The sequence below is a fragment of the Pungitius pungitius genome, chromosome 5 (assembly GCF_949316345.1).
Source record: "Pungitius pungitius chromosome 5, fPunPun2.1, whole genome shotgun sequence".
Taxonomy (NCBI): Eukaryota; Metazoa; Chordata; class Actinopteri; order Perciformes; family Gasterosteidae; genus Pungitius; species Pungitius pungitius.
The window spans coordinates 11992272-12019233 of NC_084904.1; the positions used below are offsets into that span (position 1 = coordinate 11992272).

At 41.5% G+C, this 26962-nt stretch overlaps 4 protein-coding genes across 7 annotated transcripts; all 4 read left to right on the top strand.

The window, feature by feature from the left end:
- The first annotated feature begins 340 nt into the window (after window positions 1–340).
- Window positions 341–4460, top strand: plbd2 (phospholipase B domain containing 2). The gene is made up of 12 exons (XM_037483489.2): window positions 341–559; window positions 715–808; window positions 887–1045; window positions 1129–1229; window positions 1344–1558; window positions 2057–2151; window positions 2250–2410; window positions 2811–2906; window positions 2995–3066; window positions 3166–3318; window positions 3396–3558; window positions 3725–4460. Exons 1-12 carry the CDS (start codon window positions 357–359, stop codon window positions 3893–3895), a joined length of 1683 nt encoding a protein of 560 aa, XP_037339386.1. The 5' UTR covers window positions 341–356; the 3' UTR covers window positions 3896–4460.
- A 457-nt stretch (window positions 4461–4917) lies between these two features.
- On the top strand, window positions 4918–8223 carry zgc:158398 (uncharacterized protein LOC568894 homolog). The gene is made up of 7 exons (XM_037481838.2): window positions 4918–5035; window positions 5467–5654; window positions 5746–6001; window positions 6084–6183; window positions 6408–6549; window positions 6636–6782; window positions 7426–8223. Exons 2-7 carry the CDS (start codon window positions 5496–5498, stop codon window positions 7444–7446), a joined length of 825 nt encoding a protein of 274 aa, XP_037337735.2. The 5' UTR covers window positions 4918–5035; window positions 5467–5495; the 3' UTR covers window positions 7447–8223.
- A 298-nt stretch (window positions 8224–8521) lies between these two features.
- Window positions 8522–21370, top strand: morc2 (MORC family CW-type zinc finger 2). 2 transcript variants are annotated; one of them, XM_037481831.2, is made up of 28 exons: window positions 8522–8631; window positions 9190–9344; window positions 10040–10093; window positions 11435–11469; window positions 11568–11636; window positions 11783–11873; window positions 11959–12067; window positions 12495–12654; window positions 13041–13152; window positions 13254–13379; window positions 13466–13545; window positions 13642–13724; window positions 13810–13895; window positions 14071–14211; window positions 14303–14457; window positions 14717–14845; window positions 14926–15031; window positions 15188–15320; window positions 15397–15480; window positions 15967–16209; window positions 16343–16579; window positions 17374–17481; window positions 17841–17898; window positions 18002–18140; window positions 18232–18399; window positions 18512–18605; window positions 20112–20300; window positions 20437–21370. In XM_037481831.2, the coding sequence occupies exons 2-28, from the start codon at window positions 9277–9279 to the stop codon at window positions 20503–20505; spliced, it is 3126 nt and encodes a 1041-aa protein (XP_037337728.2). In that variant the 5' UTR covers window positions 8522–8631; window positions 9190–9276; the 3' UTR covers window positions 20506–21370. The 2 variants fall into 2 exon arrangements, with proteins under 2 accessions (XP_037337728.2, XP_037337729.1); XM_037481832.2 differs by lacking the exon at window positions 17374–17481.
- A 122-nt stretch (window positions 21371–21492) lies between these two features.
- Window positions 21493–26904, top strand: LOC119224651 (acyl-CoA dehydrogenase family member 11-like). 3 transcript variants are annotated; one of them, XM_037481833.2, is made up of 15 exons: window positions 21493–21628; window positions 22383–22740; window positions 22828–23051; window positions 23175–23274; window positions 23466–23583; window positions 23820–23962; window positions 24054–24206; window positions 24451–24545; window positions 24628–24727; window positions 24815–24955; window positions 25026–25118; window positions 25183–25290; window positions 25366–25537; window positions 25953–26019; window positions 26108–26904. In XM_037481833.2, exons 2-15 carry the CDS (start codon window positions 22462–22464, stop codon window positions 26220–26222), a joined length of 1908 nt encoding a protein of 635 aa, XP_037337730.2. In that variant the 5' UTR covers window positions 21493–21628; window positions 22383–22461; the 3' UTR covers window positions 26223–26904. The 3 variants fall into 3 exon arrangements, with proteins under 3 accessions (XP_037337730.2, XP_037337732.2, XP_037337731.2); XM_037481835.2 differs by lacking the exon at window positions 21493–21628 and adding an exon at window positions 21644–21701; XM_037481834.2 differs by lacking the exon at window positions 21493–21628 and adding an exon at window positions 21723–21931.
- The last annotated feature ends 58 nt before the right edge of the window (window positions 26905–26962 follow it).

Consider the following 26962-nt stretch of genomic DNA (forward strand, 5'->3'; position numbering starts at 1 on the left):
TCGTGAAACGTCAGCAGTTGCAGCCCAAGTACTGTTACAATTCAAAAGTCTGTAGACGTTTCTCAATACCTAGAACTGCTCTATATGGAAGAGAAGGTTCATTTCTGCAACAGCAGCTGACTTGATGTTGATGATCAGCTGGTCTGAAATGCTATAATGTGTACATACAATAATACAAATAAAGGATTACCCAAATTAATGATTAAATTGTGAAAACATAATCCACAAAAAATATCTCATGTTTGTGTCGTATTTGGGCATATGACACGATGGTCGGTCTTTTATTTTGAAAGGGCCTTTCGGTGTATATAAGGAGTCTCACCACTCGTCCTGTCATGTGACCAGTTCATGTTAACATGGCGTCCAGGAAAAACAACACCGCCACTCTTGGACATTTTAAAGCGGTTTTGTCCGCTTTTGTTTTTATGTTCGCTTGTGTTCAAGCTGAAATACGAACTGCTGTTATTGACAAACAAACTGGAAAGCTGTCTGTTGTTGAAGGATATAGGGAAGGCTTCGTGGCTTGGTCTAACTTTACAGATGACATCAACACATCAGGGTAAGGTCACTAAGTTTCATCGTTTTTTCATTATTTGTACAGCCCACGTGTGCCTTCTGTCATCTGCACCCACAGCACAGTTATGAAAGTACGTAAAGCTTCCGCATTGCACACAAATAATTTATTTTCTATTATATTGTACCTATCATTTTCAGTTGGTCTTTCTTGGAGATCACGACCAGCAGTCAGTACAATGACAGTATCCAAGCCTATGCAGCCGGTGCAGTGGAGGCTGCAGTCACAGCTCAGGTTGGTGTATAGTTCTGTTTTATTTATTTTGTTTATCCACTAACCCTACATTTAACCTAATGTTTTGGTTTGTTTCAGCTCATCTATAAGCACTGGATGAACACGCTTCTAAATTACTGCGGGCCCTTTTCCTCTGCATCTAGTTACTGTGCTCGCCTTAAGGCTTTCCTCATTACCAATTTGCAGTGGGTTCAGGAGCAAGTACAGAAGCAGTCCAGTTCACCCTATTGGTACCAGGTACAGAATGAATAATGTATGTTTTTAATGCGTAGAACAACGTTGGATGCCTCACAATTTCACAACTGGTTTCTTCTGGTCAGGTGCATCTGACGCTGCTGCAGCTGAAGGGTCTGGAGGACGGCTACAATGACCAGCTCTCACTTCCATTAGGGCCATTCTCCTTCAACCCATTAGGGTTTCTGTAAGTGGGTTATCTTTATTTGTCATTGTAAAGTTCACATGTTGTTTTGTGCTGATCCTATGATCATTAACCCTGTTTTTCTTGATGTTGTCCACCTCTTCTCTGTCTAACCAGACTTTTTCAAATGGGCGGGGATCTGGAGGATTTGGAATCCGCTCTGAACAAGTCCAGCCAAACTAAACCTCTTGGATCTGGCTCCTGTTCTGCTCTCATTAAGCTGCTGCCAAATAATAAGGAGCTGTTGGTGTCACATGACACCTGGAACAACTATCAGTCCATGCTGCGCATCATGAAGAAATACATGTTTGCCTTTAGAGTTTCTCCTTCAGGTAGTGTACTTAGCCACCTGTGTCTTATGTTAATCATTGCACCTCCTCCATAGTCACTCACTACTTGCAAGGGGTTAGTTAAACATTTGGCAAATAAAAAAAAAGTTCAATAACCAGAATTGGCTTCTTAACAATGAATCCAAAGCCAGCAGCTGGTTAGCTTGGCTTATTGTTGCTTAAATATTAGAAATATGTGCCTAGCTAGCATGGCCATGTACAAAGGCAATAAAGTCCTGACTTCAATGCTAAGGCGATAGTCTCATAAATATACAAGTTTCTCTTTTGGTTTTGTAAGGAAATTGTCCAATTGTCATATGATGTGTCTAATGGTGGTCAGGCTTACTGCCCCCCCTTTTCCGCTCTGTATGCCAAGTTAAATGGTTATAAGCTCTAACCTAATGTTTCAATGTTTTTGAAGCTCCAAAAAGTGGGCCGGTTGTGTTGTTGCTGTTTACTTCAAATTTGTCTAACCTTACGCTTGATTTTATTTTTCATCAGAAGAGGGTTTTCTTCCTGGAGGAACTCAGGCGTTCTCCTCTTATCCTGGATCGCTCTTCTCTGGAGATGACTTTTATATTCTGAGTAGTGGCTTGGTGAGAACTCTTTACTTGCCATTCTATGACTGTTAAGCATAAATCATTGGGTTTTTTGCTACACATTTAATGCAAGTTTTTTTTAATTTTTTTTTAAGGTTACCTTGGAAACAACCATTGGCAACAGTAACCCCGCTCTTTGGAAGTTTGTTCAGCCCACTGGAACCGTCATGGAGTGGTTGAGAAACATTGTGGCCAATCGACTGGCGACTACTGGCAAAGAGTGGGCCGACATATTCAAAAAGTACAACAGTGGAACGTGAGTTTTACACATCAAAAAGAAACCGGCTCTCATTAGTTTTTAACCAACTTCATCAACATTTTGTCCAGATGAGATCAAGTCCTTGGTGTCTTCTACTATTCGTCCTGTGTTCAAAATTCCAACTGATGACACGATTAGATAATGCCTTGAGTGAACCTAAGATTAGGATGTGGAGCATAAAGTGTCTTTATAATCAGGAGTTACATGAGGAGTCTGTTAGGTCCACTCAGAAATCATTTGAGTAAGACGTCTAATGGAGTTAGCAGACTGAGTGTTTGTTGTGAAACTAAGTGATCAACTGGATGGATACACAATAAGTTGATGAATAAAAATCAGTAAACGCTAGTTGGATTACGGTTGCTCAATTTCGTCTGTGGGTTTTATGTGTGCTTTGTAGGTATAACAACCAGTGGATGATTGTGGACTATAACCACTTCACTCCAGGAAGGACTGACATTAAAGACGGTCTCTTTGTTGTATTGGAGCAAATTCCGTGAGTCTTTAATCAAAGCACAAGGTTATTTCAGTGTTTATGACCTCAAAACATGTCTCCTAAAAAAATATTTATTTGTATACTTCAGGGGACTAGTTCTCTACTCTGATAAAACTCAGGAACTGCTGGAGAAGGGGTACTGGGCAAGTTACAATGTACCGTAAGTATACAATTTTAAACGTTATTGTTGATTTTTTTGTTTTGTTTATTTCTCTGTGTATATATTTATAGTGTAAACTTGTGTTTTGTCAATATGTAGGTATTACAAAGAGATCTTCAATGCCAGCGGCTGCAATGAGCTGGTTGCGAAGTACGGCCCGTGGTTCTCTCTGGACAACAATCCTCGGGCTCAGATATTCAGGAGAGACCAGGCAGCTGTCACAGATGTGGACTCAATGGTCCGCCTTATGAGGTACAAACTTTAACGATTTTATATTTCTACATATTTATAATGCAGAACATGCTTAGTTTTGCAGTTTCTCTCCTCAGGTATAACAACTTTATGGAAGACCCACTGTCAAAGTGCGGCGGCTGTGATCCAGCTGCAAATGGGGAGAATGCGATCTCTGCCCGTTCAGACCTGAACCCAGCTAATGGCACGTATCCGTTTGGTGCCCTATGGCAGAGGTCACATGGAGGAACAGACATGAAGGTTACTTTTTTTTTCTTTTTCTTTTCTTCAAATTTCTTCTCCTGGCATCACCCATTTTTCTGCCCTCACCACCATCCATCATGTTGTCCCAAATCTTTTGTATTTGAATCCGACTGTAGCATGTTAAGAGAGATGTTTGCTAAATCTGATGCGTGTTTCTGTGCAGCTGACGTCTTTTGAGATGTTTCGTGATTACGGTATGCTGGCAGTCAGCGGGCCAACGTGGGACCAGGTGCCGCCGTTCCAGTGGAGTACATCGCCGTACAGTGACCTGATGCACATGGGTCACCCTGATAGTTGGGCCTTCAAGCCTGTAAAAGTCTCCTGGAATCCTTAATTCTACTGTGTGTATATACAAGCAACTTGATCACTATAAATAATGCCAACTATTGACAGTTTTGATGGGGGAGGGGGGAGAGAAAGGAAATTATACTTTGAATCATTGTGAAAAACGTTTTATGAATGTATATAAATTTCTTTGATCAGGGACACCCATAAAATAGATTATTGATTCAAAGTGGCACAAATATTAAGGATTAACAGTAATCCAACTATTTGAATAATCAAAGCACACATAGTTAAATAGATAATATCTGGATATTCAAATACACTTCACGACCTTGCTGTTGTGAAAGCTCTATGTATTTTGATACAGATAAATGTTTCAAAAAGACTACAGTCGTTGAATAAATCCTTAACTGCAGGCAAACATTTTTGTGATGCATTAATGTATGTAATATTTCTGATATAATGCATTGTATGATCGTTCTCAATAAATTTTCCAAATTTTTGCCTATAAAAAAACAATGTTGAATTGTTTAAAAACATGCGAAATATTTTCTGTAGTTAAATAAGATGGTGTCATCTTCTAAACTGATGAGTGGGTAGTCACAGCCGAAGATCTGAATAGTTAGAACTAATTAGATTTCTTTTAATTTGAGTTTTGACCTAACAGATGACATTAAACATATCCAAACTATATTTGGTCCAAAAATGTCTGAAAAAAATGGTATAAATGGGTTAGATGGAAAAATGTAATTGGTCGAAAAATATTAGGTCAAAAAATGTTTTGGAAAAAAAGTGCAAACATGTTCGTTATGTTAAGTCATGGAATAAAAGCCCAAAATGTAATTCCAAAATGAGAAATGCATTGGCAGTTTTGGGATATGCTGAAGCCCCCAGAAATGATATGTAAAAAATAATTCTTACAATAATTTCGATTAACTTAACGATGCGGAGCGGCGTGGACCCTAATAAAAATGTAGTATTCCTTAAAGAAAAAAATAAGTTTTACATCATCCCATCTCGGCGACGGAGCACCGTGCGCGTGTCACGTGGTCCGCGTCATTTTTGTCGTCATGGCAGTTCACTGTCGTAAATTGACGTGCCTGTCGTGTAGTTCTGTTTGAAAATGTCGACAAACTCGGATATTTACGAATAGTCACGAGGTGATTAACGAAGACAGTTAACATTCAAGGTATGAATTAACGCGATAGCTACTTGGTTTACATCCTACTATTGGAAGTAACATCGTTACAGTTTATCAGCACAGCTGGTTGTGTGATGTATGACGTTCACGTCTCCAGATGTTCCGGAGTCTGAACGTATGTTGTCCATATCCATCGTACTGCAGTGGTTTTCCGCGTCAATGACGAATGTGTGGAACAATAGAAATGCACCTTGAGTGTTTTTGTTGGGCTGAAGTCGGGTGACATTTGGTGACCTAATGGCAAAATCAACTGTTTTCTTAATGTTTTAACCGCCTCAATGAAAGCGCTCAGATACTCGCGCGTTATGTTGAACAAATGTTTGGACCGAGTTCCAGCAACGGACCAACGTTCACGAAACGGACTATTGTAGCAATAAGTGAACATTGTAGAAACTGAAGTGACTGATGTTTTTCTGCAGCCCGGTGAGGGTGGCTGTGAAGTCTGAAAATGGGTTTCTGGCACCCGGTGACCAACCTTAGAGACTACGTCTCCCACAATCCTCCGGGGGTTACATTCTTCCTGTGTCTGATGACAGTGGCCATCTCCTTCATCTGCCTCAGCTCCTACAGCTACACACACACGCTGCCTAACCCGGACACAGCAAAGGTTACTACACATGTTGTCTTTCCTCAGGAGACTACAAGTGCTTGTCTGCAAAGGAGACGTGTGACTGCATGTGTGCTTATTTCTCTTTTAGGACTGGAACCATCTACTGTCCTCATTGTCCCAGTTCCAGCTGTGTGTGAAAGCCAACGTAAGTTCACCTGAGCTCGTGTTGCCCGCCCTCCTTTCTCTGGCTGATAGAGAGACTACGGTTAACTCTACACAGACTTCCTCTGTCAGCGCTCTGCGTGTCAAGGTGCCTGTGGCTCTGAATACTTACTCAAACAGTGTCTCTCTCAAAGACCTTGGTTTACACACTACCTTGAGAGCCAGTCAATTACATCTTGGAGGTTCGTGTTGAGGTCCACTGGTTTGGCTCTTAAGTAAAGTAAAATGTTTATATAATCCATGATTAATAATTTCTCTCCCCAGGCAATGAGATTGTTAATGTGACTTTGGAGTTTTTATCTGGAAATGTTACCTACACCTGTCTCACTATTACTGCTCCAGTGCACCTCCTGCCCATGAGTCTGTAAGTTTGTTAAAATTGTAGTGTGTGTGTGTGTGTGTGTGTGTGTGTGTGTGTGTGTGTGTGTGTGTGTGTGTGTGTGTGTGTGTGTGTGTGTGTGTGTGTGTGTGTGTGTGTGTGTGTCTTATAAGATTCCATCATTAAAAACACCAATCAACACAACTTCTGTCAATTCATGAATCTAAATATTTTTTTTTCTGTCTTCATGCCTATACTGTTAAATGAAGACTACCACCAGAGTGCCCTGTATTTGAGAAAAACATTTCGCCAATCCATACGGAAGCAGGCAACCAGCTGAATACAGCGTCACAAACCTGCTACAGTCTACGCTCAACAAATGACCCGACACTCACAGTGATGTTAACACAGGTACACAATGTCACACCTACACAACCTAACGTGCTCAGCCTTAATACAGATCCCAGCTTGTCATCCTGTCTGCTTTCATCCTTTAGGAGGAGCAGAGCCTGGCAGTGCGACATCTGTTGGAAGTTGGTGTGTGTCTGCTAGGAGTTTGCTTGATACTTTGTGTCGCTGCTAGTATCACACATTCACTAAATCGCCGCTACCACTGGAATGGAACGGAACCACAAAATGTGACGGTAATATATTTTATCTTGACTATAGTAAAGCAATAAGGTACTTGAGACTGTACTTTAGGGCCAAACTACACCCTTGAACCATTTTTGAAGATAAAGTACAGTCTCAAGTACCTTGTTGCTTTTATAACACGGTTTCCAGCGAAATTACAAATGGTAAGTAAATAGCTGCCTTTCAGCACAAAATAGTTGTATCACATTTCATCAATCTAGAGGAAAACATGTCCCCGTACGTGCGTGTAAACAGCATTGGGTCATTCGTTCACATCGCTCATGACGTCCACCTTAATTGTCAGTTTGTGAAAGCTCGCATTGCCTCAAAACGATCATTTGTGGGATTTCAGGGGGGGTTTACGCCGATCGCCACCGAGCTAAAAGCTAAAATGTCAACTAACGGTCGCGCAAAATCTAACGTGTTACGTTGAGTGCGAGTGATATGGAGCGCTCAGGTCTATGTGAACAGCTACTGTACATTATCGCTCAATAATGCACCCCCCGTGACTCACTCTCAATCAGAACGCTAGATTTAAACTACCCGTGTTTTAATAAACATTAAGCATTTTGATTGAACATCTAGATATCTAACTCTTTGCATATTCCTGCAATTACTGTTTTGACTTAACCTTATGTTTTGTATTATTTGCAGGAGCCCTTGATTGACCCCTAAACCTTTTTTGGCTGCGGAGGAGAGATGAGGGCAATTTGTGCCAGCCCTTTTAAAGGGGTTCTGAATTTTACATGAGAAACAAGTTTGCACATCATGGGGAGTAAGTCCTACTCAACATAATGCCTTATGTAGCTCTGGAGGCAACTTGTTTAAGCATAATATCTATGTACTATCCAGCAAAATGATGCTATTTCAGCTTCTGCTGACTCAATTCTGAATATTTGATATTTTTATATAATTATTATTTGTAAATATTTTTCTGAAAAACATGTCTCTCACAAAGTGCGATACTTAATGAGTAGAGCATTTGCCAGAATGACTGCAGGCCATTTGTATTATTTGTTAAATAACGTTAGAATTAAAAGCACACTTGTCTGTGCATGTTAATTACCGATGTGTCAGTTGATCAAGACTTTATGATATGTCTGGCATGTAAGAACAAATAACTGGTCAATTGTATTCTGTTTTCAAACATAATTTTCCTAGTTTTTGCATGATGAATGGTAAAATAATATTTACCATGTTGTGAATCAAATTTGTAAATTAAGGAACATCACATCAAGTGTCTTTTTACACGTACCAAACACCTGTTTAGTTTGTTTTTCTGCCAAATAAATGGAAATTATTAATGAGGCACACATACTACTGGTTATTATACACTTTTGCAGTGATTCATCTAAATGACAATGGAGTCACAAGCTTGACTAGATTACTGAATGTCTTGAGATCAATAAAGGTTTAAGTTATCAGATCCGTGGAGCTCAGGAGTGCAATTAATCTATACCATACATCGCTGTTGAGCATTTCAAAATAATGTATTATTCATGATTGTGTATTAGCGCTCCCACTGCGCTACTTGGTATTGTCCATTTTTATCAGTGGAAACAAACAATTTATCCTGCCAGTGATTTATGTGTGCAAATACATGTACAAGTGGGCAATGACTCGATAAGGCACCACAGATTTATATGTACCGCTATCTTCATTTGTTTACGTAGCAAGGTCTCTCCTCCAATCACCGTAACAAATCCCCACAGGATCGTTTCCTATTGGTTGATTATAGAAAAACAGAGGCGGGATTTCTACCCACCAGAGGGAAACCAAGTAGGCAGCGTCGAAGTGGTTGGATTCTTCGAGGCCTGGCGGATTGTTTTATGTTATGGGGAAAGGACGTAACGATTCAAAGTGTGTATTCTTTTATATTCCCTGGACGGATAACTACACCAACGCGAAGCCACTGGCGAGTCGCCGGCATGTTAAACGATCTGCACAGTGGGTTAAAATGACTTGATAGGACGAACGTCAGATAGGTTAAATTTACCCACTGTGTGAAGCTAGCTAGCTAGCTACCGTTAGCTAATAAACACTTTAGAAGACGTGAATGGCCGCTAGCTAACGTAACGTATGTTAGCCTAACATTAAACGTTAGTACCTGTTTCTTCAGAACATCTGAAATGTTTAAATCATATCAAACACGACTAGTTCAAGACTCATAAATGACTGCGGTGACAATACATAAACGTGAATGTTTTCATTGCTAAAACTGTTAATTGTGTTGTTCCCAATCAGGCCTCCCACGTGTGACCCTTCCCACAGGGGCATACTTGTGTGGGTGTTAACCTGATGTAAACAAATCGTCCACAATCAACTGCTGTCAGATCATGTCTATGATGTCAATTAATGGAGTTTGAGACCTGCTAGGTAACGTTGGATAGGCAAGATCTGTTTTCTTTTCCTTTTCAGGATGAAAATGCTCGACTAAAGCTTGTTTGGAAAGGAAGAAGACCGTAATAAGACCAGGAACAACACTGTAAATACTGTTGTGTAGCCATGGCCTACTCCAACTACAGTAACCTGAGCAGGGCTCAGCTTACCTTTGAGTACCTGCATACAAATTCGTAAGTACAGGCTTGAGGTATTTAAAATGAGCTTATGAACTTGGTACTACTAATTGTGACAGGAAAACGAGAGCTTGTGTCATCTGATCCAGCTTTGTCAGATAAAACCCTCCGATATTACTTCATGTCAAGGAGCATTCACCACTATAAATCTGTGATATATTGGTACTTTTAAATTTGATGGAATTGTGTATGTGGTTCTGAGTGGCAATTTTCTGACACTAAATTCATCGAACAGTATTGTGATTGTGTGATGTGAGGCAAACTGGCTTTGTCTAGTGTTATATTGTTTATATAGCAAACTAATACTGTCTGAATCTTAATTTTGTCGAGGGAAACATTTATAAATCACAATATACATATATAAATCCTTCGGTTATCATTCAACAATATTCACACTAATCTGACCCCAGAAAACGATTCCTTGCGCTATAGCTAAATGTGTGAATGAGTGCTTTATAGTGAGTTATGAGTTAATTCATTGGAAATTACAATATACTGCTTCTGGCATTGACGCATATCTCTCAATAGACATGAGGAAATACAAGTTGTATAACAGACTCAATACCACACAGAATACTATTATGATGATCCTTCGCTGGCAACTATTATCTCCCATACATGCCCTTTTCCTGACCTGTTAAATCCCTTTTCAACATACATGTATATTGACTTCATGAAATGTCTGCTTTCAGGACAACCCACGAGTTCCTGTTTGGAGCCTTGGCGGAGCTTGTTGACAATTCAAGGTACTAATAATGATTTGGAACAGGATGTACACTCACCGGCCACTTTATTAGGTACCCCATGCTAGTAACGGGTTGGACCCCCTTTTGCCTTCAGAACTGCCTCAATTCTTCGTGGCATAGATTCAACAAGGTGCTGGAAGCATTCCTCAGGGAGTTTGGTCCATATTGACATGATGGCATCACACAGTTGCCGCAGATTTGTCGGCTGCACATCCATGATGCGAATCTCCCGTTCCACCACATCCCAAAGATGCTCTATTGGATTGAGATCTGGTGATTGTGGAGGCCATTTGAGTACAGCGAACTCATTGTCATGTTCAAGAAACCAGTCTGAGATGATTCCAGCTTTATGACATGGCGCATTATCCTGCTGAAAGTGGCCATCAGAAGTTGGGTACATTGTGGTCATAAAGGGATGGACATGGTCAGCAACAATACTCAGGTAGGCTGTGGCGTTGCAACGATGCTCAATTGGTACCAAGGGGCCCAAAGAGTGCCAAGAAAATATTCCCCACACCATGACACCACCACCACCAGCCTGAACCGTTGATACAAGGCAGGATGGATCCATGCTTTCATGTTGTAGACGCCAAATTCTGACCCTACCATCCGAATGTCGCAGCAGAAATCGAGACTCATCAGACCAGGCAACGTTTTTCCAATCTTCTATTGTCCAATTTCGATGAGCTTTTGCAAATTGTAGCCTCAGTTTCCTGTTCTTAGCTGAAAGGAGTGGCACCCGGTGTGGTCTTCTGCTGCTGTAGCCCATCTGCCTCAAAGTTGGACGTACTGTGCGTTCAGAGATGCTCTTATGCCCACCTTGGTTGTAACGGGTGGTTATTTGAGTCACTGTTGCCCTTCTATCAGCTCGAACCAGTCTGGCCATTCTCCTCTGACCTCTGGCATCAACAAGGCATTTCCGCCCACAGAACTGCCGCTCACTGGATGTTTTTTCTTTTTCGGACCATTCTCTGTAAACCCTAGAGATGGTTGTGCGTGAAAATCCCAGTAGATTAGCAGTTTCTGAAATAATCAGACCAGCCCTTCTGGCACCAACAATCATGCCACGTTCAAAGTCACTCAAATCACCTTTCTTCCCCATACTGATGCTCGGTTTGAACTGCAGGAGATTGTCTTGACAATGTCTACATGCCTAAATGCACTGAGTTGCCGCCATGTGATTGGCTGCTTAGAAATTAAGTGTTAACAAGCAGTTGGACAGGTGTACCTAATAAAGTGGCCGGTGAGTGTATAATTGCTGATTAATTGTGGAGGCTAAGATCTTTGTCCTTAGCCTGATGACTTTCTCATCGTCTCACAGTTGGTTTATTTCTTTCACAGAGACGCCAATGCCACACGAATAGACATCTACACAGGTAGGCTTCCCAAGTGACTCATCTGATTTCACCCAATAAAGCATTCATTCATTTCTCCTAACATATCTTTCGCCCCCCCCCCCCTACTTTGATGACAGAAAAAAGGCAAGAGATGCGGGGCGGCTACATGCTCTGTTTTCTGGATGACGGTATTGGAATGAACCCTGGTAAGTGCTTTAGTAAATTACTGAACGCTGGTTCTACATTTTTTGGTCTGTAGTTTTAAAGGGACTTTGTTTTAGGCTCATTGCTGAGTTTCTGATGTATTTGTTTTGTGTGTAAAACATGATGATGACCACTTTTCTTTTACTAGATGAGGCAACACATGTAATTCAGTTTGGAAAATCAAACAAACGTTCCCCTGAGTCCACTCAGATTGGCCAGTATGGAAACGGACTGAAATCGTAAGACCCTCACCTATTTTTTGTATGATGACATTGTGCATTAATGTTGGAATAATTTCTCATCAGAAGTGTGTTTGTTTCACAGCGGCTCTATGCGTATTGGAAAAGACTTCATCTTGTTCACAAAAAAGGAGAACACGCTCACTTGCCTTTTCATGTCAAGGACCTTCCACGAAGAGGAGGGATTGGACGAGGTCAGAATTATCTGCTGAATAGACCTTTTAAGTAGAGATCATCATTGTTTTTAAGGTTGTGTAAAAGGAATTGGAATAGTAATAGTGCCTTATCGACTGTGTGGATGTCCAACAGGGAAAGTAAGCGATGCAGTTTGACATCTGCTTCAGCAGGTTCCACATATCAGATCAGTTTATTTCAATAGTTAATAGAAATGTATAATTAATGTTGTTTTGTGTTTGTATAACAATGCAAAGACCGGCTATAGAGGCACTGGATTTAGCTGCATGCTGTTTCAACTAAAACTCATCTGGTAAAAATCAAGATAAATAACAATGCAACATGTCACAAAGTTAATGTGGTTCTTTTTTTTACTCCTTTATTGCATTTGACTTCTCAAAGAACTCTAAACTCGTTAACTTAAGGATTTTGATTATCTCTCCTCAGGTGATAGTGCCCCTTCCCTCCTGGGATCTGAAAACCAAGGAGCCACTGACCTCTGACCCGGAAAAGTACGCCATAGAGACAGAGCTGATCTTCAAATACTCTCCTTTTAAGAATCAAGAGCAGCTGATGGAGCAGTTCAATAAAATAGAAAGTAGCAGTGGTAAGCATACAAATGTTTGTCATCATGTGAAGAGATTGATTTTGCAAAGGCAATAGAAGTTCAAAGTCACTACTGTAAAACCCACACATCAGTCATGTTTTTGTGTTGTTCGGCCATCAATACTTACCATTCTTGTGAACGCTTTATCTCAGGAACGCCTTGAGAGAAAGATTAGAACTTAGTGGTTAAAGGTCACTGTAACCTCACAAAACATGATATCATGTATCATTACAATAGAATAAGACGATAAAGGTATGACATTTTCAACACACTTGGATGTAAGCTGTGACTTGACTGGTTCATCATTTAGTTACTTTTTAGCATCAGGGAATGGCATCATTGATGATAATTGTGATACCTACTTTTGTTTTATGTTTCATTTAAAGGCACTCTTGTGATCATCTATAATCTAAAGCTGATGGACAACAGAGAACCAGAGCTGGATGTGGAGACAGATCACCAGGACATACTGATGGCTGGGACACCCGTTGAAGGAGTGTGAGTGACGCCATTAGACCACCCAACCAGTGAAAGGCTGTTGATTGTATTGATCAGTAGTTGTATAGATTGTTGATAGCCACGCCCTTCCCTGTTTATAGGAAGCCAGAGAGGAGGTCGTTCAGGGCGTACGCTGCTGTTTTGTACATCGACCCACGCATGAGGATTTTTATCCAAGGACATAAAGTGAGGACCAAGAGGCTGTCCTGCTGTTTATATAAGCCAAGGTATTTTGATTGCTGACTTATACCGTGTCTTTAACTAGGGTAGACCAGGGACACAATCTTCATTAGCATACTTGTTTTGCTTTTAGGGTTTATAAATACACATCGACCCGTTTCAAAACCCGAGCTGAGCAGGAAGTGAAGAAAGCAGATCACCTTGCTAAGATTGGTGAGTAAGTGGGGAACTGGATGTTTTCATTTAAATATTCCTTTTGTGTTGTGACCCGCTCGTGCTCATCTGTATACATACATTTGGTCATTTCAGCGGAGGAGAAAGCCAGAGAGGCCGAGAGTAAGCAAATGGCTTTGGAGGCCAGATTAGGAGATGACCTGTCAAAAGATTCACGGGTATGAAGGAATCATTTTTTAAATGTAAATGTGGTTTTGTCATGGAGCCTTAACCAATGTCTCCCTCTGGCTTCTCTTCCTTTAGGCAATTCTGAGAAAGGTTCAAGATTCAGCCATGATGCTTCGTCGGGATTGTGACATGAAGAAAAGGGTTCTCGAAGCCAAACAGAAGTATGGTTGACAACATTGGAAAACCCTTTTTCTCCTATTCATAGACTTTCAAATAGTTTAAATACAGTTTGTGTTTCAACTCCATGGAAAAAGCTCAAAGCAACACTTTAAATGACTTTGTTTAACCGTTATTTGTATGTATCCATTCAGTCTCCAACACTTTCTTGTCCCTCAGAGCATTGAAGGAGCCAAAGGAGTTGCATTTCATATTCGGAGTGAACATAGGACAGAGGGACCTAGATGGGATGTTTGTGTACAACTGTTCCCGTCTCATCAAGATGTACGAGAAAACCGGGCCCCAGCTGGAGGGCGGCATGTGAGTGCAATGACCACAGGGATTGGAAAGTGATAATGTTTCGTTGATTAAGAGCAATATTTTATTTTTATATATTTGATTTGTGTTTCAGGGCATGTGGAGGTGTGGTTGGAGTAGTGGATGTTCCATATTTAATTGTAGAGCCAACTCACAACAAACAGGACTTTGCAGATGCTAAGGAGTATCGACATTTACTGAGATCCATGGGGGAACATTTAGCCCAGTACTGGAAGGACTCTAACATTGGTGAGTTCCTCTGATTTGTTGGATTTCCGTTGTTCCTCCAACAAAAAAACATTTCAATTTGAGGAAAGTTAAGTCAGACATTTATTCAAAAATTGGTTGAAAGTCAAAGCCTCGTCCTGCCTGCGTTCCACTTACCTCCCAATCTCCCTTTGGTCTGCACACACTCGCAAAGATGAAGTAAGGAAAAAGGAGCTACGTGCTAAAGAAATGGCTTCTTGTTATTTTAATTAATGCCTTTATTGCTGTTTGTGCGTTTCAGCTCAGAAAGGCATAGTGAAGTTCTGGGATGAGTTTGGATATCTGTCTGCCAGCTGGTCTGCACCTCCGTCATCAGAGCCGAGATACAAGAGACGTCGGGCAATGGAGATACCACTTACTATTCAGTGTGGTAAGTTACATAACCACGAAGCCACAAACTATCTTGAGAAAGTGACTTACACTGACTTTCATTCCCTGATGTATTTTCAGATAAATGTTTAAAGTGGAGAACGCTGCCATTCCAGATGGATGCTGTGGACAAACGCTACCCAGACAGTTGGGTTTGTCTCATGAACCCGGACAGCTCCCAGGACAGGTACGCAACATTTAGGATATATCTTCAGATTTTTAACATGTCAAGTTTGATTGCGTGCTTTAGGATTAGTTAAATTATTTACATAACATATGTACTGTATGCCAAAGTCGTGTTTCTACATGGTGTGTATACATAGTGTATATTTTGTGTTTGTAGGTGTGATGCTCCTGAACAGAAACAAAATGTGCCATGTGGTGTTCTGAAGAAAGACAAGCAGACGCCTGAAGACAAACAGAAAGAACTGGCAGAGAAAATCAAACTTCAGCAGGGGAAACTAGAGGCCTTGCAGGTACTCCGTCCTCTGCTCTCTTTCTGTCGCTCTCTCGTGTTTACATATCACATGATAAATTGTATTTTCTCATCAGAAAACCAGCACCGTCAAATCTGTAGCTGATGTGAAGAAACTTCCATTGGATGTTAGCATGAAACCAACAGAGAGCCCATCTCAGGTAAAACTCTCCCCTACTATGCTTCTCTATAATACTGGGTCATTTTCTGTAAATACTTTTAGATGATTCTCAGTTGTTGTTTACCTCTTATTTATTGTTGTTCCTGGAAATATGAGCACTAACAGGAAAGTAAATGTTGGAAAAGGCAGGTGAAAAAATGTTGCCTCTATTTATGTCCTCACACATTGGAAACATTTTTACTTCCCTCCTGGAAAACTTGTTAAAAAAGCAAACTTAGAAATATGTTGTCATCTACTGGAAGTGATGTCAAAGTGAATCACATCTAATTTCACTTTTTACAAAAGGTTTCTTATCAGCAGTAACCTGCTGGCCAACTTTTGATTGCGCTGTGAAAGCTATTCAATACTGATGAAGTAATGCTGTACTTGTCGGACGGCTATGTTTTTGTTTTCTTAATAACTTGATCATCTTGTGTTTTAGTCTCACTGAAATGTTTGTTGTTTTCTTCTCACGTCGTTGGTTCAGGCAACCAGGTCTTCTGAAAGGTCCATCACACGGCCCCGCTCCCCTCCGCTCGCAGCCCTCCTAAAAAGCGCTACTCCCTCTCGTGCAGCTTCTCAGCGCCCCACCCGAGCACCTGTCACCCCGCTTCCACCAGCCAAAGCTGAACCATCCAGGTCTAGAGGTGCAGCAAAGCCTCCCACACCTCCAGCAAAGCCTGTCGCCAAAGCTACGGCCAAAACGCCCGCGCCCAGCCGCGGCTCTCGGGTAAGTCGCAGCTCGTAGGAGAGACGCCCCTCATACTTCCAAGAACCAATGGAAGGCTTTTGTTGTCGAAAAGTATTTGATTGGCGGCATGAACAAGTTGGTGTGACACAGTGATATCTTTGTCCTGGTATAGACACTTGCCAAAGCATTACCAGGCAAACCAGCTGGACCACGCAAGAGAATTATAGATCAGGACGACAGTGAAGATGAGGAGGAAGAGGATGAGGAAGAAGAAGAAGAGGTGGAGGAGAAGGCAAACGAGAGTGAAGAAGAGCCACAGACAAAGAAATCCAAGATGGCCGCAGCATCTGGTAACCGTGGGAAAGTGTTAGAGAAGGCCTCCTCCGTCAAACGTGGAAAGTTGGATGAGGTAAACGAACCAAATTCACAAGCTACAGTGGACTTTTGTTGGCATCACGTCAGAGAGATTTATTCTCCATTTTTTTATACTGATACTTAAATATCAATACAGCAAAATATAGATAAGTGTTAGTCGTGCTACAGATTATAAAACTGATGGGATCAGCGCACGGGGAAAAATTGAGCCAATACAACATTTAAAGATCCCTGATTACATTTAGGCCGCCGTTACTCAAATGCCAATAATCATCAATCATCATTGACGATCCATAAACTCACTTCTTACTGAAATGAGAAAATATGGTGGTCAGTTGCACTAAGAACATGTTTAGAATAAAATGACAGCATTAGAAATGCAGCATAAACCACTAGCACCGTAATCTTGTGAGTCAAGACTGTGTGTTCTGCTGTGTCTTTTCTGCTGCTTGTTGCCTCCTTTCATTAACACCTCACTTACAGGAAGTGAGTAAATTTAAGAGAAGTGAATGAGAGGAAACTAAAATGAGCTAAACAGTTTATTTATAGCTCCATAGAAGTCGTAATCCATTTCAGATGGAAGGTCTTATCAAAAACTCCAATAGCTACCCAGGAAAGAAGATTTTGAATATTTTCTTCAGGAAACTTGAACTAAACTGCAGCGAGCCCAGCTTGATTACATTCCTGCAGTATTTGCATGGCTGGAAGGCTGGTGACACTGAACTTAGTGTCGGGTTCATATATTGAGGGAAAGAAGGAAGACATTCCAGGTTGGCAGAGTAGTTTACTGAACCTCCAATCAGAGCCCCTCTACTCTTGACCTTGCAGGTTAAGACCCAGGAGAAAAGGGTTTCTACTCCTATACGGCAGACACCAACTACACCAACTGCTATCCCTAAACCCCTTGCCATTCAAGAGCATGGGGCTAAAGCAAAGGTAGCTCAACTATGTCCATCCCTCTACTACCCTCAAATAAGGCTGGGCTGCATCTGCTCTCACAACCTCTAACAATCACGACAATCAAAACATTTGTCCTTTCGGGGGATGTTGTCAGATTATATTCTTTCTTCCAAAAAGCCTCTCTTCAACACTAAAGTCGTCGCAATTTTCTAACAGCTGCAATCAAGCATGACAATCCCACCCTCTGCCGGTGATCACATTGGGACTTTTACTTCTTTCATTAACGGAGATGCAAATCCTTTCTTTTAACATCTTTTTTTAATCTCTTAATCTCTTTCCTGTTTAACTATATTTCTCTCACTGTCGTGGGAATAACGATTGTCTTATTGTCACAGGCATCTGGGAAGTCCCCTGAGGACGATCAAGAGAACGACACTAAAAATACTCAGAAAGGTGAGATGATGGACTGCGTTACCCTAACATCCATCACACATACAACTAGAAATGAAAACCTCTAATATAATCATTTCTACCTTTTTTTGTATTTTTTTCACAGATAAAGGTCTGCTGGTTGAAGTGCGTGTTAACAAGGAGTGGTACACAGGCAAAGTCATTGCTGTTGAGGCTATTAAACAGAGTGTTCGCTGGAAAGTAAAGTTTGACTATGTGCCTAGATCCACCCCTAAAGACAGATGGTAGGATGCCGCGTCTCCGTTGCTTCATTCAGGGCACCTTTTGTTGACTTTTTAAAATAATGAATGTCTTTTACTTGTGTGTTTTATGAAGGGTGTTCAAGGGGAGTGACGATGTCCGGTTGATGCGGCCGCCATCGCCAATCTCTCAGACACCGGACACCCAACAGGAGAGTGAGAAGGGACCGGCACCCATGGAGCCCGACACGACTCAACCAGGAACCAGTCGAGAGGTCACTGATAGTCTCGTCACCATGTTGAGGTGAGTGAACTCAAATGAACTGGTGTTGTTAATACACTGTGTAAATCATGGCAGACGGAGAACATTGTTTTATAATACTGTGGCGTGTTCACTGTGAAATTTGTGTTTCCAGGACAATGTTGCGTTACTTTTTCCCTCCTGCTTTCCGAATCCCAAAGGACGATGTTAACAGCATGACGGCTGAGGAGTTGGTGGCATTTCCTTTGGTGAGCATTACATTACATTACATGTCATTTAGCTGAAGCTTTTATCCAAAGCGACTTACAATGAGTGCATTTCAACCATAAGGATACAAACTCAGAAGAACAAGAAATAAGAAAGCAATTTCATCAAATAAGCCAATTTACAACCTGTTATAAATAAGTGCCATTGTAAGTACAATTTAAGTGCTACAATTTGTTAGTGTTTTTAGTAGGGCCGGGACTCGATTAAAAATATTAATCTAATTAATTAGAGGCTTTGTAATTAATTAATCAAAATTAATCTCATTTTAATTGCATAAATATTTGACCTGAGAACAGTGAGAAGTAATTTTTTTCACATGGATTTTTATTTTTGTTCAACCAATTCCAGCAGACAAGTGAAGAAATAGCATATTTAGAAATATAGTACTTTCAGAAATTCAGGTAGCCTATAGGTAAGTAGACCTTCTGTAAACTATGTTTTTTTAAGTAGACCAATACTTTCAAGTACATTCAGAACATTATTAGAACTATATATTATTATAGTTATTTTTTCAGACGTGGACTTAGTTACCCTGGTCCTTAAACCAGTCATCTGGTGGAGTGTGGGTTGGGTGTGGGTCCTTGTACTCTGAGTGGGGCTAACGTCCACGCTAGAATTCCTTGTTGCACAGCTTGCACACAACCACGCTCCTATCAACGCTTCCATCCGTGTGTTTATTATAATAAGATTTCCCATTCACGGGGCCACCCGACACGGTCTCGTCAGCTTCTTCGTTCATGTTCACTGTGGTTTGTTGTTGTCTGAAGTCATGAACGCTAGTTGGTGCTCCAGTATGATCGGTCCTCCGAAACTCATCCAGTGAGAAACGTTCCGCGGTGCAAAAAATAAGTGTAAAAATGCGTAAAAAATGTTTAATGTGTTATTTTTTGTGTAATTAATTAATCTTAATTCGCATTGTAATTAATTAATCGTAATTAACGCGCTAAAGTCCCGGCCCTAGTTTTTAGTCAAGGTGTAGTCTGAAGAGGTGTCTCTTTAGTTTGTGGTGGACGATGTAAGGCTTTTCTGCCATCCTGATGTCATCAGAGAGCTCGTTCCACCATTTAGGAGCCAGGACAGCAAAGAGTTGTGATCTTGTCGAGTGTTTAGCTCTCAGTGAGGGAGGAACAAGCAGCTTGGTAGATGCAAAGTGTGCGGGTTGGGATGTTGGCTTTGACCATGTCCAGGACGAGAACCAATGTTTTGAACTGGATGCGGGCAGCCACTGGTAACCAGTGAACAGAGCCGAGGGGTGGAGTAGTGTGGAAGAATTTAGGAAGGTTAAAGAGATAAATTATATATGCTTCAATAGAGCAATTAGAATAAAATACAACATGACAAACAAACCAAAAAATCCTATGGACAAAACATTAAAAGAAAAAAAATGATTGGCAACAGTCTCTGCTGGGAAATTGCTGGGAAAACTACCCGTTAAAATGATACTTATGTTATCTAATTGACTATTGTGTTGTGCTTGTCCTTTTTAGAAAGAATATTTCCAGCAGTATGAATCAGGTCTGCAGGCGTTGTGTAACTCGTACCAGAGCAGAGCCGATGCCAGGGCCAAAGCTGTGGAAGAGAAGAGCAACAGCAATGAGGTCAAACTGAAGGAGGCAGACGAGAAACTACAGAAACTACGAACAAACATTGTTGCACTTTTACAAAAAGTACAAGAGGTAGGATTGTTTGAACTGTACTTATTGATTGTCCAACACACAGGACATCACACAGACACAATTTTACCATGCCCTTATACCTGTCTTTCAAATGTAATCAGTATGCAGTAAGAAATGTTTATTCTTCCACTTTCAGGACATTGACATAAACACCGATGACGAGCTTGACGCATACATAGAAGACCTCCTTACCAAGGGGGATTAAAGAAAGCAGAAAAAAGTGTATGTGGACATTAAACAGACTGGCAGTATTCATTCCAGTTATTATTTGTTGACGGCTCCCAAAGGACTCATCTTTATGTGCAGAGGTGGATGTTGATTCAGAAAATCATCTGTATGATCTTTGATTGAGCTCTTTCCAGCGTTTGATCAGCACTCGTGCGTTCTTTGAGTTTAGGCAGGTTCTCTAGTGTTACTACATTGTTGGGTAGTTAAGTCCTGTTTATACACCTGCTTATATATGTTAATCTCTGTTTAAGCCATCCTATCCTGATTGGTCTTTTAAATCATTTCTGTAGGTCCCTTTACATGGTTGGCTAATGAGGTGGCAAACTGCATACTACCTTTGCTCCTTTATTTTGGTCCATCATCTGGTGGGGATTGGGCACGCCAGGTGACTGGGTTGTGCTCTGCATTGCAGCCTGTACTAAAACATTAACTTTTATTTTTATACACTAACAACACATCAGTGTTGCCGATTACCTTCCTCCATCCTGGTCAGACAAGGAAACCAGGTTAATATTTTATGGTTGGGTGGTATGCTTCCCCCACAAAGGAGAACTATTTACTGGGTTTTATCAGTATGATTATTCCCAAGTTTCCCTCCTGCAATTAAAATAGGACTGCTTTGTGTTTATTTTTGGAAGAACAAAAAATCTCATTCAAATACAAAAATTGTGTGTTCATAAATATTCAGTGTCTGTATTCTTCATTTTCAACAGATTTTTAACATGTCATGGAAATGTTTTATTATACGGTGCATGCGTTCGGTCTGTTTGTTCTGATTAGAACAAAGGATTCTGTATTTTCGAGAAATGTTTACTTGGACCAATAAAACCGGTTCAGCAACACCTTTTCAACGACGTCATTGCCTTTATATTCAGTATTGAGTGTTATAATGACATTTTATATTTTTTTAACTTGAACGTTGTCAGTACTATCAACGAATTCCCATTTAAGATATTTCATAGATTTTTCAGATCCCCATAACATCTTTGAGACTTAACGGAGATCAAAACTATCTGCGGGCCGCTTTTGCAACTTTTATTTTGAAGGCCGCAGTCAGCAGCTGAGGTGTAGCACTGCTGTGCTAACGTGGCTAACTCGAGGTAACGCTGCAAACGGCGATCTTCTCTCTCGGAATGTATCGTTTAACTTGAAAATGCAATGTTGTCAAAGCAGGTATCCGTTTAAATGGTCTTAAAGTGATGGTCAGTCGTGTGGAGTTGTTGATGTAGCTACTTGGCTAACTGTTGACACTCCTTTTAGATTAAAGTGTAAATACGAGAAAAGGCTCTGTTAAATGCTTCTTACCTGGATTAAACCTTACACTACAATGTAATCAAACGATACGAAATAATTGACTGAAAACGACATCGGAACGGAATGAACTTTGACCCACACAACTCGAGGTCAGCTGACTACAAAGCGATGATGAACCACAGTTACGAATCACTGTTTACTAATGAGAATACTCATTAGAATCGATATCACTGTATTTCCCCCCTTATCTGTTATCGGATAGTATGAGATGAATACGTGGGTTTTGAATCGGTTGCAGGATCTTATACCTGCCAGGTGGAGGCACTAACAGGTCAAATATTTGATAACTTATTCTCACCCAGAAAAGAGAGGTTTAAGATAGTATTAAATAATACATTAATGGTAAAAATATATATAATGCCTAGACCGACAACGCAGCGCCAATTTGCCATTCATATCACTAGTGTGTCATACATCGATGAATGATCCTGTTAATTGCACAATGAATGCAATTAACGGCGTATTGTAAGTCGTTTTGGATAAAAGCGTCAGCTAAATGACATGTAATGTAAAAAGCCAGTATTTTTTCTCTCCCTACAGCCTTCTCACAGTTACTCCAGTTGTTGGGCCGTGTGCCGCTGGTAGTCACCTCAGACCTTGGTCCTGCAGGTCTTGAGCCATGTCTGTGTGCTCAGCCCTACTGACCCACCGTGTAGCCGGAGGCTGCTCCAGGGTGTTGTGTGGTGTTCCTCTGCCGCTGAGCCACATCAGATTTGCCAGTGCAGCTGAGCCCGGTGCAAGAAGAACTGCTGAAGAGGAGCTGGGGGAGGCAGCTGGATACCTGCCATTCTTTGGAGCCAAAATAGGATCTTTCTTTCAGGAAAGACCAGTTCTGAAGAACCCATTTCTAGAGGATGCATTGCTAAGAGGGTACATGAGGAGACACCTGCCCCAGGAGGTGAGGAGCCAGTGCAGCTGTGCCGCAACCGTGCATGGAAATAAACGTGTAATTGGTGTAATTGTGCGTGCATACTCTTGTTCACAGGCAGCTTCATCCGACTTGCATGCATTTGGAGAGCGTGTGGCAAATGAGGTGGATGTCTGGGGTCGAGAGTGTGAGGTTAATCCTCCACGGTTGGTGCAATTTGACCCCTGGGGTCACAGAGTGGACCACATCATAACCTCCCCGGCTTGGAAACGTATGAAAGACCTGTCTGCACAGGAAGGACTGGTTGCCATTGGCTATGAGAGGTCATTTGGGGAGTGGAGGTAAGAAGATGGCTGTGATGTCATTTTTCATTTCAATAACATTTGGGGAGTTTCTAATTAATAAGTTTGACTAAAGGAAACTAAGCATAATTGTGTGTGTGTGTGTGTGTGTGTGTTTTGCAGTCGTGTGTATCAAATGAGCAAGTTGTACATCTTCTCTCCTTCCTCTGGTCTGTACACCTGTCCCCTGGCCATGACCGATGGAGCTGCTAAAGTCATCCAGGTGTGTCAGAAAACTAAAAAGAGAACAACAGGAAGCCTTTTTTTTCATATTTTCACAAGAACAGACACAATAAAAGGAGGAAGTGAAAGGCCGTTTGGTTTATTCCACATGCTAAACAGAGGACGGTTTAATTGCTGTTTTATCTTGGCTTATAAACATACCTTTTTGGTTATTTGACTGTATACGTGTAGTCCAGAGGTGTTTCATGGCCGGTGGATGAAGCCTACAGCCATTTGACCACTCGTCAGCCTGAGCATTTCTGGACATCTGGACAGTGGATGACTGAAAGACAGGGAGGATCTGACGTGGGTCAGTAGTGACACTCGACCAGCTGTATCGCATTAAACAGTATCAGCTTCAGCCAAAAGATTAAAGTTTACAGTACATTATTGATGCCTCTTCATTTGAAAAAAAATTGTGAAAGTCATAAAGATGGACTTCAGAAATTGTTATTTAATTATCTGTTGAATTATGATTAAATGAATAAATGAAATAACTCAACTACTGCCCGATGAGTTGCCTCTCCCTGTCTGGCATCCCTTCAGGCAGTGGCACAGAGACGGTGGCTGTTCCCCAGGATGACGGTTCATACAAACTACACGGCTTCAAGTGGTTCACCTCTGCTACAGACGCAGACATGACTCTGACACTGGCCAGAGTGCAGGACCGAACAGGAGCAACCACAACGGTGCTGTGACATCATTCATCACTCCTCTTGAATGACTTTCAAAGTGGTTTCCTTGCACCGAATGCGAGCTGCTCTCTCTTCCTTTCTACAGGGCAGCAGGGGTTTGAGTTTGTTCTATGCAGAGGTGAGTAGAGGTGAGGACGGCCGGCTGACCGGTATAGAGGTTCAGAGACTGAAGGACAAGCTGGGGACAAGACAGATGCCAACTGCTGAGTTACTGCTGGACGGCCTGCCGGCACACAGGGTCAGTGGCACGCCATCAGTTAATGATGGAAAGCAGCTGTCCCGGTACAGCTCACTTTGTTACAATCATGTTTTGTTCATGCCCCATTACATATATTATTTATATTTGGAAATTTATACAACATGTTAAGGCAACAATACCATTTAAAATGCCATATACTTGTGAATCCTTCTATCAAAGCAAAGCCGGCTCATTTGTTCTGGTATTAAGTGTGTGTCTCTTCTTTCCCGCTCTGCATTTACAGCTCTCGGAGAAAGGGAGAGGTGTAGCCTCCATAGCAAACATGCTGACTATAACCCGAATACACAACAGCATCTCTGCAGCGGCCGCAATGAGAAGGCAGGATCCTGCTCCTACACTCTGCACTGAACGTGCTGCAGAAAAGCAGATGGATTCCATGTTTGTTTGTTTGTGTTCACAGGGTGGTGCAGTTAGCTGGTGACTATGCCACTCGCCGCAGCGCTTTTGGAAAGCTTCTCAAAGACCACCCGCTGCACATTCAGACCCTCGCTAGGATGGAGGTGAGTCAATGAGGGGCTGAACAAACTACACAAACTCTAGGCAAAGTTTCCCGTCATGCTTCACTGCTTTGCCACCAAAATGGACAGGTGGAGACTCGTGGAGCTTTTCTTCTGGTGATGGATGTTTGTCGTCTGTTGGGGCGAGAAGAAAGCGGCATGGCGACCCGGCATGACGCAGACCTGCTGCGTTTGCTCACTCCTGTTGCCAAACTGTACACTGGGAAGCAGGTGATCAGCTTGTTGTAGTAAGCTGTCTGTTTTGATAGCAACCGTTACCGCCTGTTTGGTTTTGTGTCAGGCGGTGGCTGTGGTGTCGGAGGGTTTGGAAAGCTTCGGTGGACAGGGCTACATTGAGGATACAGGGTTGCCCGGACTGCTTCGCGATGCCCAAGTAAGGTCAATATATAAGAAATCAGCGAGTTTTATTTTATATCTTACCTGTCTTTCTCTCTCAGGTGTTGAGTATATGGGAGGGAACCACAAATGTTCTGTCTTTGGACGTGCTGCGCTGCGTGGCTCGTAGCTCAGGAATGGTTCTTCATGCTTACTTCACGCATGCCAAGGTACAGAGTCCGTAAATAACCGTCAAACAACAGGTGGAAACAGGAGTGTGATGCGCACATGTTTTCTTCTTGTAGTGCCTGCTTGCAGGTGCATCAGGGGTTTCCAGGTTGACGCCGGCGGTAAAAGCAGTCGACTGTGCTCTCTCTGAACTGGAGGTTTTCGTTCAGGTAGCAGCTACAAGAGCTCCTGGCTACCTGGAACTAGCAGCCAGGGACCTGGCTTACAGCCTGGCTCGTATCTACACAGGTGGATGCCACCATCACACTTACACTCCCCTCCCTTAGGAGTACAACGCCGACTTAGCATTGCACTTCTGCAACATTAGGAAATGAAAAGCAAAATCAATGGAGTAGAACCATGAATTAGTCTATTCACTTTCTACGCTGTCAAAGCCTGACACCTACTCCACCACTAATGGTTCGGTCACAGACAGGTGCATCATGCTAGTATCGACTAATTTAGCCTTGAGCTGCAAGCCTCAAGCTGAGAGGCATCTAGTACACTCAATTTATTTCTAACTCCACTTGTAGAGTTCTGACTCAAGTGACATGACTTCACATAGCTCCTCCCACTGGAGCCACAAGTGGCTTTATACCGTCTTTCATGTTTACACATGCACGGAGACTACTTTGTAATGTAAAAACATGATGGCTGTTTGCAGGTGCCCTTCTCATTGACCATGCCTGTTGGGTGGGAGCCTCTTCCTCGGATACGTATGCAGCTCTCAGGTAAAACAAAAAAATCCAAAGGTTACATTATTAGTTACATTAACACTACTTTTAGGTAATGAAATGTTGTTTTGTTTTCTTCTATCAGGTGGTGTGAACAGGAGTTGTGCCCTGTGGCGACTAAACAGACGAGAGGCTGCTATGATCTCAGCTCAGCGTCACTTGATGTTGAACTTGTGTATGACCGACCCACCCAAGGCTGAGGGTTGCCTGATTGATTTCTACAGTGTTCTGGGGCAGAACTAGTTGTGACTGTTTAATTTGGTAGATGACTTAGACCATGTTTTATACAAAATAAGGAATTAAAATATAACCCAATTATGGAAAAGGAATGGCTAATGTAGTATATAATATAATAAAGTTCTGTCTAATAGGATTTGGGTATTTATGTAATTAACTTCTGTATATGAAGTATCTGAAATATCTGGTTTTTGTCTGTAATAAATATGGAACCATAGAAGTTTAAGTGGCAAAGTCACGAATACTGCTGCGTTATTTACACGCTTAGGGAAACATTGAGCAAAGATCAACAGACAACCAATGAAATAGAGCACAGGTCACAAGTAAGACAAGCTGTACATAAATACATGCTGCCTTTTTTCTGTTGGTGAAATTGCATTTGTAAACTCAAATACATCCTATAACAGTGGTTTATTATAGTATCTTTTTGTATGATCTATTCAAAAAAATATTAACTGTGCAGTTTTAGAAAATGTATACACCAGTTAGTTTTGTTCCGACTGCTATGAATTTATATTGTTAGTTCACCTTATCATTGTTGTATTGTACCCAAACTATATCTATTGATTTGAGGGCAAAGTCCTCTAATGCTATGGAGTGATGTACCACATATTTTCGGGAAATAAATAAAAAAACTAATCGATACAACAATCACAAAATTGTTTTTTAGGTTCCTCTTGTGGGGAGTTTTGAGTTTACGAGG

What these genes read in the sequence shown, in the direction of transcription:
- morc2 (XM_037481831.2), top strand. Translation starts at nt 9,277, where the DNA reads ATGGCCTACTCCAACTACAGTAACCTGAGCAGGGCTCAGCTTACCTTT. An exon ending in ACCTGTCAAAAGATTCACGG is followed by an intron (nt 13,725 to 13,809) that starts GTATGAAGGAAT and finishes CTCTTCCTTTAG; the next exon opens with GCAATTCTGAGAAAGGTTCA. An exon ending in TCCACCCCTAAAGACAGATG is followed by an intron (nt 18,141 to 18,231) that starts GTAGGATGCCGC and finishes TGTTTTATGAAG; the next exon opens with GGTGTTCAAGGGGAGTGACG.
- zgc:158398 (XM_037481838.2), top strand. Translation starts at nt 5,496, where the DNA reads ATGGGTTTCTGGCACCCGGTGACCAACCTTAGAGACTACGTCTCCCAC. An exon ending in TCACAGTGATGTTAACACAG is followed by an intron (nt 6,550 to 6,635) that starts GTACACAATGTC and finishes TTCATCCTTTAG; the next exon opens with GAGGAGCAGAGCCTGGCAGT. An exon ending in CGGAACCACAAAATGTGACG is followed by an intron (nt 6,783 to 7,425) that starts GTAATATATTTT and finishes TATTATTTGCAG; the next exon opens with GAGCCCTTGATTGACCCCTA.
- plbd2 (XM_037483489.2), top strand. Translation starts at nt 357, where the DNA reads ATGGCGTCCAGGAAAAACAACACCGCCACTCTTGGACATTTTAAAGCG. An exon ending in ATATTCTGAGTAGTGGCTTG is followed by an intron (nt 2,152 to 2,249) that starts GTGAGAACTCTT and finishes TTTTTTTTTAAG; the next exon opens with GTTACCTTGGAAACAACCAT. An exon ending in GTTGTATTGGAGCAAATTCC is followed by an intron (nt 2,907 to 2,994) that starts GTGAGTCTTTAA and finishes TGTATACTTCAG; the next exon opens with GGGACTAGTTCTCTACTCTG.
- LOC119224651 (XM_037481833.2), top strand. Translation starts at nt 22,462, where the DNA reads ATGTCTGTGTGCTCAGCCCTACTGACCCACCGTGTAGCCGGAGGCTGC. An exon ending in AGGTCATTTGGGGAGTGGAG is followed by an intron (nt 23,052 to 23,174) that starts GTAAGAAGATGG and finishes TGTGTTTTGCAG; the next exon opens with TCGTGTGTATCAAATGAGCA. An exon ending in ACAGGGAGGATCTGACGTGG is followed by an intron (nt 23,584 to 23,819) that starts GTCAGTAGTGAC and finishes GCATCCCTTCAG; the next exon opens with GCAGTGGCACAGAGACGGTG.